Source organism: Tachysurus vachellii, chromosome 12 (genome assembly GCF_030014155.1).
Source record: "Tachysurus vachellii isolate PV-2020 chromosome 12, HZAU_Pvac_v1, whole genome shotgun sequence".
NCBI lineage: Eukaryota > Metazoa > Chordata > Actinopteri > Siluriformes > Bagridae > Tachysurus > Tachysurus vachellii.
Window position 1 is genome coordinate 6,416,380 of NC_083471.1, and position 12,705 is coordinate 6,429,084.

At 39.7% G+C, this 12,705-nt stretch overlaps 2 protein-coding genes across 2 annotated transcripts; one reads left to right on the forward strand and one right to left on the reverse strand.

Moving 5' to 3' along the window:
• Positions 1-2,266: 2,266 nt before the first annotated feature.
• kcnf1a (potassium voltage-gated channel, subfamily F, member 1a) lies at positions 2,267-4,899 on the reverse strand. The gene has a single exon (XM_060883245.1). It carries the CDS (start codon positions 4,697-4,699, stop codon positions 3,248-3,250), a length of 1,452 nt encoding a protein of 483 aa, XP_060739228.1. The 5' UTR covers positions 4,700-4,899; the 3' UTR covers positions 2,267-3,247.
• Positions 4,900-6,880: 1,981 nt separating this feature from the next.
• On the forward strand, positions 6,881-12,546 carry erh (ERH mRNA splicing and mitosis factor). The gene is made up of 4 exons (XM_060884154.1): positions 6,881-7,025; positions 9,310-9,397; positions 9,499-9,619; positions 12,018-12,546. The coding sequence occupies exons 1-4, from the start codon at positions 7,023-7,025 to the stop codon at positions 12,118-12,120; spliced, it is 315 nt and encodes a 104-aa protein (XP_060740137.1). The 5' UTR covers positions 6,881-7,022; the 3' UTR covers positions 12,121-12,546.
• The last annotated feature ends 159 nt before the right edge of the window (positions 12,547-12,705 follow it).

Below are 12,705 nucleotides of genomic sequence, written 5' to 3' on the forward strand. Positions count from 1 at the left end.
TATGTCAAACTGCATGTTTATAGGATTGCACTCGTTCTGATGAGTTATCATTTCTATACAATTCAGTTTCATTCATTCATTCATTCATCTTCTACCGCTTATCCGAACTACCTCGGGTCACAGGGAGCCTGTGCCTATCTCAGGCGTCATCGGGCATCAAGGCAGGATACACCCTGGACGGAGTGCCAACCCATCGCAGGGCACACACACACTCTCATTCACTCACGCAATCACACACTAAGGACAATTTTCCAGAGATGTCAATCAACCTACCATGCATGTCTTTGGACCGGGGGAGGAAACCGGAGTACCCGGAGGAAACCCCCGAGGCACGGGGAGAACATGCAAACTCCACACACACAAGGCGGAGGTGGGAATTGAACCCGGCGAACGTGCTAACCACTAAGCCAACGTGCCCCGTACAATTCAGTTTCAATTCAGTTTATTTGTGTATCAGTTTATTGTGTAAGTTTTTAACAATGGACGTTGCTTTACAGAAGTGTAGAAACCGTATAAAACAATTTTTAAGTTTAATATTAAGTTACTATTTATTTCTAACATCTATCAAATAATGATCAAGGCTGAGGTGATGATGGTGAGGAAAAACTCCCTGAGATGATATGAGGAAGGAACCTTGAGAGGAACCAGACTCAGAAGTGAACCTCATCCTCATTTGGGTGACACCGGACAAGAAATAATGTCAATGTGAATAATATCTTTTCTACAACAGTTTATAGTCCAGTGGAATTGTGTAAAGAGCTGACTGATGAAATAATAGGTTAGAGAAATGTTTTAAAGTATTAAGACACTCGATATGAAAAAAAAATGCACAGTGAGCTCTTTACTCCATTTTGTATAAACTCTAGAGACTATTGTGTGGGAAAGTCCCAGAAGATCAGCAGTTTCTTAAATACTAAAACTAGCCCATCTGGTACGAACCTCCATGCCATAGTTTTATGGACTTTTCATAGACTTTTTCTTCATTTTCATGCTTGATGTAATCATAACTGAAGCTCTTGATGTTTACTGTATGCACATGATTTTATGCATTGCGTTGCTGCCACTCGATTGGCTGATTAGATAACTGCATGAAAGCGTAGGTGTATAGGTGTTCCTATTAAAGTGGACCGTGATTGTAGTACATTACACAGAAGGAGAATGTCTGGTTCTTCTCAAGTTGCTTCCTCATATTGTCTTATATATAAGTCTTATATTGTCTCATGTTGTCTTGTCATATATTAATAGAAACCCTTCCGCCTGGTGAACAATGGATGGAACAGAGATTTTTTAAGAGTGTAAACGCAGTGCTTAGGAACTTTTAAACCTTTTAAGGTCACTGCTGGAACTTTTGAATCAACCGTTGTATTTTTTCTGATAAGGGTATAATTTCATGTGCTGAATCTGCTTCCAGAGACCCACAGAGTGGGTGGAGTCTGATCTAGTATGTAACCCAATCCTGATCCGTGTGTAATTCAAACAGAGGAAGAGATTTGTTTTGAATGTCCAAAGCGTGACGCATGTTCTTCTTTTAGATCATAGCTTTAAGTGAGCAGTGGCTTTTATCTACTGAAGTATGTGGGTCTGTTGTGTGTCTGGCTGAATGAAGAGTTCTAGAAAGGACTTGTATGTGGAGAGCAAACTTGTGCATGCAAGGAATACTTTAATCATACAGTGTTTGTTGTAAGGGTATGTGTGTGTGTGTGTGTGTGTGTGTGTGTGTGTGTGTGTGTGTGTGGTAAAAGACTGAGGGGTGTGGGCTGATTGCAGGCTATTAGGAGTGTCTGCTCATCTGTCCACCCACGTGCCAGCTCTGTACCATATCTCAGACTCCAGGCATGAACACACAAAGCAAACATACACACACACATACACACACATATTTACTTCACATCCATACCATAGAGACATAGTACAACATGCATCACCCTCACTTAAGCCTTTTTGCTTTAGTCAACACACACACAAACACACACACACACACACACACACACACACACACACACACGCCTACTCTTCCGCTCTTTTCTCACAGTACATGACAAATGGCTTACATACTGAGACACTCAAAGCACTGCTGAAAAATGTAAAATCCCCCCATCCCCTCCTCCCACCACCGCTACCCGCTCTCTTAACCAACACACACACTCACACACACACACACACACACAGGTCACACATCTTAAACACTCATAAAAGCCTGGCTTTAAACACACGCACACACACGTATACACACACACACACACACACGCACGCACAAACCAAAGAGCCTGCATGAAATGCATTTAATTACATAAAGCATAACATTCAGCATTCAAAGAGATTTCTATTATTTCTGACTCATCTACGCAAATTGCAACATACCGTCTATAAATTACTTTGAGGACAATTGAACTCATTTAAGTGCTTAGCTATGGGTCAAATAAGAGAACAAAGGTTGACAAGAAAATCAATGATTTTTTTCCCCTCAGGGAGTTTCAACAATGACAACATTGATGAGGTTCATGAAAAAAAAATCTAACACACTTGATTAGTATTTCCACAAAATATTTTTATATAACTTAATTAAGGCGGTTCTGAGTATTTGTTTAATATTTAGGGTTAAGCATACATGCACTACAGAAATTCACAAGATGGTAGAAGATGGTATATAAATATTATTTAATTATAATATCCTTATGTTTTATCTACTCGGAATTTTGCACAATTTGTAGCCATAAAACCTATATTTATAATATATTTAGAATATTTATGAAATTAAAGATTGTTTTTTTAAATAAACAATATTTTGTCATTTTTATTCTCCCTTCAATTGTATTCGCTATTTTCATTTATAGTTTGTAACAATAAAAATGTAGAAATTTACAAATTTACACAACAACAGAAGCACTTTGATTTTTTATTTTTTTGGCACCTTTAAGTGTCTTATTCTCCATAGAGCTTAGCATAAAAGCGTAACAATTCTGTTGTGCATCAGCTAGTTGAAGACACGTTAAAATCTAACACCGATTTTATTTGTTATTTGTTGAACAGTATTTAACACTAGAAATTTGTTAAAACAAATAATACATTAATTCTGGATTGATTTTCAGTGGGAAAAAATTTCCACTTCAGGTTTATATGGAAAATTGTTCTTCTTATTCCTTATTTCTATGCAAGACGTGATTATAGTAAAAACTTTTAAATGAAAACTGTGGTCCAAATGCTCCATGAATGCACTGAGCAGTGAACCTGTCTTCCAGTCTGTCTGTTATCCATCTTGTTTGTTGCATTTCTGAAATGTTGTTCTCTGTCCAGCGTCCTTGAGTAACGGAATGTGGCCATCACCTTGGGAAGTAAGATTGGCATAGTCCCAGGGCATTTGTTCACCCATCAATGGACTTGATCTCTGTAATTCCAAACCAGCAGCTTCTACAGGTTCTCCTTCCTTGGAGCGCAGTGCCATAAGCTCGATCTCGTGTTTAGCGGCAGTCTCAAGCACACGCTGCTTACTGTAAAAGATGACAAAGTTGTTGATGATGGGGTGTATGGGTAGAGCAATGGCAATGACTCCACACAGGAAGCTGACGGCAGCGTTACACCGACCCAGTGTGGTCTTGGGGTAGATATCACCATAACCCACTGTGGTCATGGTAATGATGGCCCACCAGAAGGACTGCGGGATGCTAGTGAACATGGTCTCCGGGTGGCTTTGCTCCAATGTGTAGCCAAGTGCTGAGAATAAGAAGATGCCTATGCCCATGTACATGAGCAGTAGGCCGAGCTCTTTGCAGCTACTTCTGAGTGCGTAGGTGAGAGTCTGCAGGCCTGAGGAGTGGCGTGCCAGCTTGAAGACACGTGCAACACGCATTACACGGAGCGCTTGCACCGCCTGCTGCACGGTGCCCAGCTGCAACACAGCAGTGCCGAGGTATGACAGAACCAAGAGCAGGTAGAAAGGCGCAATAGCCAGAAAGTCCACCACGTTCATAAAGGAGATGGCAAAACGCAATTTGTTGGGTGCTGCAGCTAACCGCAACACGTACTCCACCGTGAACCAAACGATGCAGGCTGTTTCTATGGCTTCCAGACTTGGATTCTCAACTCGATTTCCATCAATGTCCTGCTCATGAAGCTCAGGCACAGTGCCCACACACATCACCACAGACGAAAGGAGCACAAAGAGAAACGAGAGAAGGGCTACGGTGCGTGCCGCCCAGGATGACTCCGGTTTCTCCATGAGCTTCCACAGGAACGCCCTACACTTTCCGCTCGAAGGGCTTCCCTCCATGTCGTCCAGAATGGTGCGGACCTTCTCAGCAATCTCAGACAGCTCCTCCTCTGCTTCCTTTAGGTTGCTCTTGCAGCACTCGTCGAGCAGGTCCATGTCCAGTCCCCAGAACTCCATCTCCTTGCTGAAGCGTACCGGGCACGTACCCTTAGCCATGTGCACCTCTCCATACTGATACACCTCGGCAATGGATCTGAACGCGTCCGGGTCGCGGTCGAAAAAGAACTCGCGCGTCGCCGCGTCGTAGTCGTCGCAGAATCGCGAAAGATCGCACGATCTCTCCGCGGCGCGGTCGGCGAGGTGCGCGAGGCGCGTGTCGGGGTAGCGCTCAAGCACGCTGGCGCACAGGACGTGTCTCACGCCGCCCACGTTCACCACAATCTCCGCGTCTTCGCTCGCCTCCGACCGCGTCCTCCTCGGCGTTGCCCACATCACGGACACAGCAAGAAAGTGCCTTGTAGTTTAAACCAAGTCGCGTTTACGCATATAGAACGAAATGAAAAAGAAATAAATTATACAAATGGCATGATTACAGCATCACGCCCTCGCGTATTTAGTGTGGAGCGGCACAGTGTTTACGTAGAAGCCAGAAAGAAAGCTACAAGCAACCAGTGAGATACAGAGGACTAACACTGATGAATGTCACTGTATGTGTGTGTGTGTGTGTGTGTGGGAGAGAGAGAGAGAGAGAGAGAGAGAGAGAGAGAGAGAGAGAGAGAGAGAGCATGATCAGTGATCAGCTTTGTACAGACGGGCGGGTTTTCAATTTGCTTTATAAGATGCTTTACTGTTTATAGAATTTCTTCCTACTTTATCATTGAAAATTTTTAAACCGTTTTACTTGCATTCCTTTCCCAAAACTTTGTATTTTTTTTTTACATTCAACCCTAAACCACGGAGTTTGCATGTTCTCCCCGTGCATCGGGGGTTTCCACCGGGTACTCCGGTTTCCTCCCCCGGTCCAAATACATTCATGGTAGGTTGATTGGCATTTCTGGAAAATTGTCCATAGTGTGTGATTGCGTGAGTGAATGAGAGTGTGTGTGTGCCCTGCGATGGGTTGGCACTCCGTCCAGGGTGTATCCTGCCTTGATCCCCGATGACGCCTGAAATAGGCACAGGCTCCCCGTGACCCGAGGTAGTTCGGATAAGCGGTAGAAAATGAATGAATGAATGAACCCTAAACCACCTGATCCAGTAAAATTGATCCAGTGGATTTAACCAGAGAATCTGTGCGCAATTACGCACATGGCACAACACCAACATTACATAGAAAAAGTCTCCCTCTAGTGACAAATAGCTGGCATGGGTTACAGACTTTGGGAGGATGCCTTTCTCAGATTTGATGAATAAATACTATTCAATGACCTGTTTAAATAAAGAGGTTTATTTGCAAATAAATGTAAAATAGACACATGGACAACATTTAACCTTTCTGTTTATTCTGCATTAACCATTTTCTTAATCTTATTGTTTATTTATTTCCATATTTTTCTCAACTTACATTGAATCAGAATCAGATTTATTGGCCAAGTGTGTTGACACACACAAGGAATTTGGTTCCAGCAGTTCAATCATATTGCATACATTAAAAAAATAGGATAATGCACAAATAAATAAAGAAATAAAAGCAACATTCCACTAATAAATTTAACGACAAGGCTAAAATAGAATTAATTGTGAACCGTTGAGCAATGCAGAATATCACAAGGTCTCATCAATGACATCATAAAAAATGTGTCAAACTATAAGACATTTTAAAGCCAATTTTTCAACTCTTAAATGTTTCCACATTGATAATTTTATTATTTAATGTACAATACACAATATGTACAATACACAATATGTACAATACACAATATACAGTACATTTTGAAATCTCCTGAAAACATAATCATACATTAAGACAATGATCCAAAACACACTGTCAATTCAAGAAAGAATGTCATCAGGGAAAAAGTGAAAGGTTTTAGACTGAACAAGTCAGTCGTCAGACCTTAAACCCAACTGAGCAGAATTTCACCTCCTGAAGAGCAAGAGATATGAAACCATATATTGTTTATTTATAACCAAATGGTATTTATCTGTTCCTATGTCTTTGCTCACTGCCAGCAAAGGTGCCATGTTGTTAACTCATCTGGATGTAAGCATCAGGAAATTAAATTCTTATATAAATTGTTTGATCTCAAAGAACAAACTTTGTAAAAGAACAGGCTTTGTTGTTACAATACTTTTGGAGGGTGACTGTACAGTGTTGTATAGACAAAAAAGGCAAAAAATAAATAAATAAATAAAAATAATTAAACAAATTGACAAAATTGAAAAATAAAAAAGTAATAGGAAAAAAAACAGCTGCCAAATATATAAATACACATTTGATGTCTCGTGATCTTTAAAAAAGACAGGAGGCTTGGCCATACTTGCCTATTTACACCAGCAGCCCTGTTAACAAATGTTTACACATTTACAATTCTATACGATATTATTAATGTTTTAAGCCTATATATCTTCATTCAGAAAGAAAATGGGGCAACATGGTAATTAATAAATATTTGTAATACCGTTCACAAGCCAATCTCTCTGAGTTTTCTTTCTGTTTTCCAGCCTGTTCGATACCTTTATTTTGAAAACCGAGTAAACTCCGTTGTCGCCGGAAGTAGACTTTTATTTTGTTCATACATTCGCAGCTGTTGTAGAAAAGAGCTACAAGCGCTAACGACAGTCTCGCTTGTCTTCGCCACTTTTAGGTCAAAACATGGTACGTACTTCGTTTGCATTGCATTTTCTTATTTATATAGAATAATGTGTAGATGTTGTCTGTCGTGTCAGTTGAGAATACGGTATGCTTTTGTTTTACAAGTGCACTTTAGCTAGCTAGCATGTAATGTATTAGCATCGTGCTTTAACCGTCACCAATCCACCAGCTAGCATTAACGTGCTCGTAGTAAAGATCACAGAGGATTAAATGTTGGCTAGGAGTTATTTTTTAACACGTTGTTGAAATATACAGTAAACAAAACTGTGTTAGCTAGTAATCAATGCTCAGTTGCTAACTAGCCTGTAAAATAAACGTTAGTTCCCAAGTTAGCTAGCTAGCTAACAAACAGCCCGAGTCCCAGGCAGAATCCCAAATGGCTTCCTGTTCACTTCCTACGCGCACTACTTCCGGTTGTAAGGAATCACTTTTACACACTGTTGTGATCTTTCGTTAGGTTTTTAGATGAAATCATGGCCGTAAAATAACCAAACCTACACTAACTGCATTATTATTATTATCATCATAATTATTGTTATTATTTAGCCAGAGCTAAATCTAGTTAGCTTTCTACAAGGTTCTGATGATTGTGTCTTTGGGTTTTAATCTCAACACGATTGTGTCTTTGGGTTTTAATCTCAACACGATTGTGTCTTTGGGTTTTAATCTCAACACAATTGTGTCTTTGGGTTTTAATCTCAACACAATTGTGTCTTTGGGTTTTAATCTCAACACAATTGTGTCTTTGGGTTTTAATCTCAACACGATTGTGTCTTTTTGGCTGTTAATCTCAACACGATTGCGTCTTTTTGGCTGTTAATCTCAACACAATTGCGTCTTTTTGGCTGTTAATCTCAACACAATTGCGTCTTTTGGCTGTTAATCTCAACACAATTGCGTCTTTTGGCTGTTAATCTCAACACAATTGCGTCTTTTTGGCTGTTAATCTCAACACAATTGCGTCTTTTTGGCTGTTAATCTCAACACAATTGCGTCTTTTTGGCTGTTAATCTCAACACAATTGCGTCTTTTTGGCTGTTAATCTCAACACAATTGCGTCTTTTTGGCTGTTAATCTCAACACAATTGCGTCTTTTTGGCTGTTAATCTCAACACAATTGCGTCTTTTTGGCTGTTAATCTCAACACAATTGCGTCTTTTTGGCTGTTAATCTCAACACAATTGCGTCTTTTTGGCTGTTAATCTCAACACAATTGCGTCTTTTTGGCTGTTAATCTCAACACAATTGCGTCTTTTTGGCTGTTAATCTCAACACAATTGCGTCTTTTTGGCTGTTAATCTCAACCCAATTGCGTCTTTTTGGCTGTTAATCTCAACCCAATTGCGTCTTTTTGGCTGTTAATCTCAACCCAATTGCGTCTTTTTGGCTGTTAATCTCAACCCAATTGCGTCTTTTTGGCTGTTAATCTCAACCCAATTGCGTCTTTTTGGCTGTTAATCTCAACCCAATTGCGTCTTTTTGGCTGTTAATCTCAACCCAATTGCGTCTTTTTGGCTGTTAATCTCAACCCAATTGCGTCTTTTTGGCTGTTAATCTCAACCCAATTGCGTCTTTTTGGCTGTTAATCTCAACCCAATTGCGTCTTTTTGGCTGTTAATCTCAACCCAATTGCGTCTTTTTGGCTGTTAATCTCAACCCAATTGCGTCTTTTTGGCTGTTAATCTCAACCCAATTGCGTCTTTTTGGCTGTTAATCTCAACCCAATTGCGTCTTTTTGGCTGTTAATCTCAACCCAATTGCGTCTTTTTGGCTGTTAATCTCAACCCAATTGCGTCTTTTTGGCTGTTAATCTCAACCCAATTGCGTCTTTTTGGCTGTTAATCTCAACACAATTGCGTCTTTTTGGCTGTTAATCTCAACACAATTGCGTCTTTTTGGCTGTTAATCTCAACACAATTGCGTCTTTTTGGCTGTTAATCTCAACACAATTGCGTCTTTTTGGCTGTTAATCTCAACACAATTGCGTCTTTTTGGCTGTTAATCTCAACACAATTGCGTCTTTTGGCTGTTAATCTCAACACAATTGCGTCTTTTGGCTGTTAATCTCAACACAATTGCGTCCTTTTGGCTGTTAATCTCAACACAATTGCGTCCTTTTGGCTGTTAATCTCAACACAATTGCGTCCTTTTGGCTGTTAATCTCAACACAATTGCGTCCTTTTGGCTGTTAATCTCAACACAATTGCGTCCTTTTGGCTGTTAATCTCAACACAATTGCGTCTTTTTGGCTGTTAATCTCAACACAATTGCGTCTTTTGGGTTTCAGTCTCACACAATTCTGCTGGTTCAGCCAACCAAAAGACCAGAGGGGAGAACATACGCCGATTACGAGTCTGTGAACGAGTGCATGGAGGGTGAGTATAGACAGTTTACATGAGTACTTTGCACTTTTTTTTTTTTAGCTTTGCTAAATAATAATAAAAAAAAATAAAAATCCTCCCCTCCCATTTTCTAGGAGTGTGTAAGATGTATGAGGAGCATCTGAAAAGGATGAACCCCAACAGCCCGTCCATCACGTACGACATCAGCCAGCTGTTTGATTTCATTGATGACCTGGCTGACCTCAGCTGTTTAGTGTAAGTATCTGTGTTTGTGTAAAAGAAAGAAGGATTCCTTTGAGGCATTGAAGTTAGGACTATAAATTGTGTAGTATGTTGAGCATCATGACCTCGTGTGCTTGTTGCACCACTTTTCTCTTCTTTTCCGGAAGATACTCCACTAGATGTTGGATTGTAGCTGTGTGGATTTGTGCAAATTTATGATCATAAGTGAGATGACTCTGATATGTTGAGACTCCAGTTCCATTTCATACCAGAGGTGTTCAGTGGGGTTGAATCAGAGTCAGGGCTCTGTGCAGGACACTCAAGTTCTTCCCCTTCAACCTTCATGGAGCTGCTTTGTGCATGGGGGTGTTGTCATGCTGGAACAGGGTTTGTACAGTAACATTTTAAACAACTGTGTCTATCAAGTTTAGTGACACACTTGAGAGAAGATGTGATGGTCAGGTGTCTAGAAACCTTTTGGCCATGTACAATGTTTTTCTCTCTTGCTAAACTGTAACATGGCTACGTGTGCCAATCTTTTTATTGTCCATTACTAATGATGAGAAATCACAACTATGGTCAGTGCATGTGGTAGTTTGAGCAATCTTGAGCTGTTTCTCCAGAATTGTGTGCTCTATTTTTTTCTGCATTTTCTGACAACGATGCCACTCCGAGCAATCATTTTTCAGCAGTATTTTATCAAGCTAATCAGGAAATTATAAAGTTTAATAAATTCTGAATTTCCACAGTTAGCGCTGAGACTAGGACTTTTTGTAGCGTTCACTGACAATGCAGTACAGATGAGCTCCTTATACATTTTCACTAAGGGGACAGAAGATGAGTGCATGTCAAGTTGTCTCTTTCTGTGGAGAAAAAAACACATTTATTAAAGAAACTGTACCAATAAGGACCTTTTTTCAGTCAACCCCTGTCTTCTGTTCAATCTTAATTCCTTTGAACACTTTCCTGACAATTAGCTGATGTTAAACTGCTCCTATAAATACATTTCTCCTTATTGAAAGTGTCACCATATCAACCAAAAAGTTCCCCTAAATTAGCTCTACGTTATCATTTCTGTGGAGCAGCAAGGCCATAGAATGCATCACAATGAAAATCTTTGGGCTTGAGAGCCGAAGAAGAATTTGAATATTTAATTTCCTTATACTTGTATATAGATGTATTGAACAAATTTGATCGTGGCATAATATTTAGGTGACAAGAAGTATAGAAACAAAATAGTCTTGACGTGAATAATAATTTATTTTCTTAAAGCCAGATAAACGCATCAAGCCCACTGACATCTCCAAACTGCGATGCTTTTCCAAGCTTGGAGTGAAGCTTTTTTTTTTCCTCCTCCCTTCCCTCTTCTTCTTTCCTCCTCCCCAGTTGTTTGTGTCTCTCTCTCATCTTCACTTCAGGAGATGAAATGCTGCTAAGTTGGGTTACTGGGTTAGTCTGATTAGATATTCCAGTCTAAACGTCTTCTACTTTTCCCCTGATGAAGTCCTTGGTTATTTCAGGAGTGTGTTTTGGATCGTTGTCTTGCTGAATGATGAAGTTCCTCCTGATAAATTTGGATGCGTTGTTCTGTACGTTGGCAGACTGAATATTTCTCTTCTTTTGAATTCATTCTGCTCCATCATGATCTCCATCATCAGTAAAGGTTTCAGAGATGTTCCAGAAGCAGCCATTCAAGCCCAAGCTATGACACAACCTTCACTGTGTTTGACCCATGAGCTCTAATGTTTTGGATCCTGACCATGAACAGATCCTTTCTTTATTACACTTTGGACTGTGTCACTTTGGTGGAGGTTGATCCTGGCTCCAGAACTTTTGTGGCTCATCTCAGCGTTTTTATGTGAATCCCATTCTGGCTTTCTGATCCTTATTGCTGATGAGAGGTTTTCATCTTATTTTAATATTTCTGCTCTGAACAACTTCAAACGGTGGACTGTGACACCTTCATTGACTGACATTTTCCCTGTCTGGAATTCTTTGTTTTTCAGGACAGTCCAAATTGTTGAGCCCAGTGGCTCTTCAAGTTTTTCTCCCCAAGTAGACATTCAGGGCTCTTAAACGTTCAAACGATCATTTTAACCGTGCACACATAGATAATAAACACATCGGTTGCATGTTCCGATATCTTAGAATGTTAAGTTTTAATGTTCGAAGATGTTTAACACGTATCAGGAAATTAAAGCTGAAATTTGGATCTGTTGTCATTCATCTTTTTGCTCAAACCCAAATGTCCGATACGATATTACAGCGCTTCCAGATTATAGAAAATTATTACAAATCTAACCAGTCACAATCGACAGTTCAACAGATTAAATAACTGGAACAATTGAATAAATAAAGGCTAATTACTTGATATTTGAAACAGTTCATCTGCATATAAAAACTTGTGCTTGACTCCACTGTTTTTGTACAGGTACCGGGCTGACACACAGACCTACCAGCCATACAACAAAGACTGGATCAAAGAGAAGATCTACGTTTTGCTGAGACGCCAAGCCCAGCAGGCGGGGAAATAGATTGAAGGAAACATTGTGGGTTGCACTGATTTTTATTCCCCTCATCCACCCCGAAAATATGTTCATTTGATCAGATCTACGCTGCATTACCGGGCAAGCTAGTCCGAGCCGGCGACACGTTAAGACTCCTCTTGTTTGTAAACATTAAAACTTTCATAAATAATGCCTACATCTCTTTTTGTCCAACATGTCGACTTCAGATTTAATCCACGATGTTCTGAAAAGTGGTTCGAACGAAAGCTTATTGTTCGCAAGGGTTCAGTTTTGTTGTGTGGATTTGTTTTTGTTGTAATCTTATGACTTTATCCAGTTTTATAAAACGGTAACGACAATGGGTATCGTTTGCTTTTGACCAGCTATGTATTTTTTTTTAATTATTTTTTTTTTTGGCCATTTATTACAATAAACAACTTTGATTTAAATGAATTGTGTATCTAAGTGATTTCTTTTATTTTATTCCTGATTTAAAAACAGAGCACAGCAGGCTTTATGTATCTGAAATGCAACTGAAATATCAGGTCCACTAAAAAAGCGGATCAAAAGCTTCCATGTATGTTTTGTTGTCCGTCCTTCATTTTATTTATT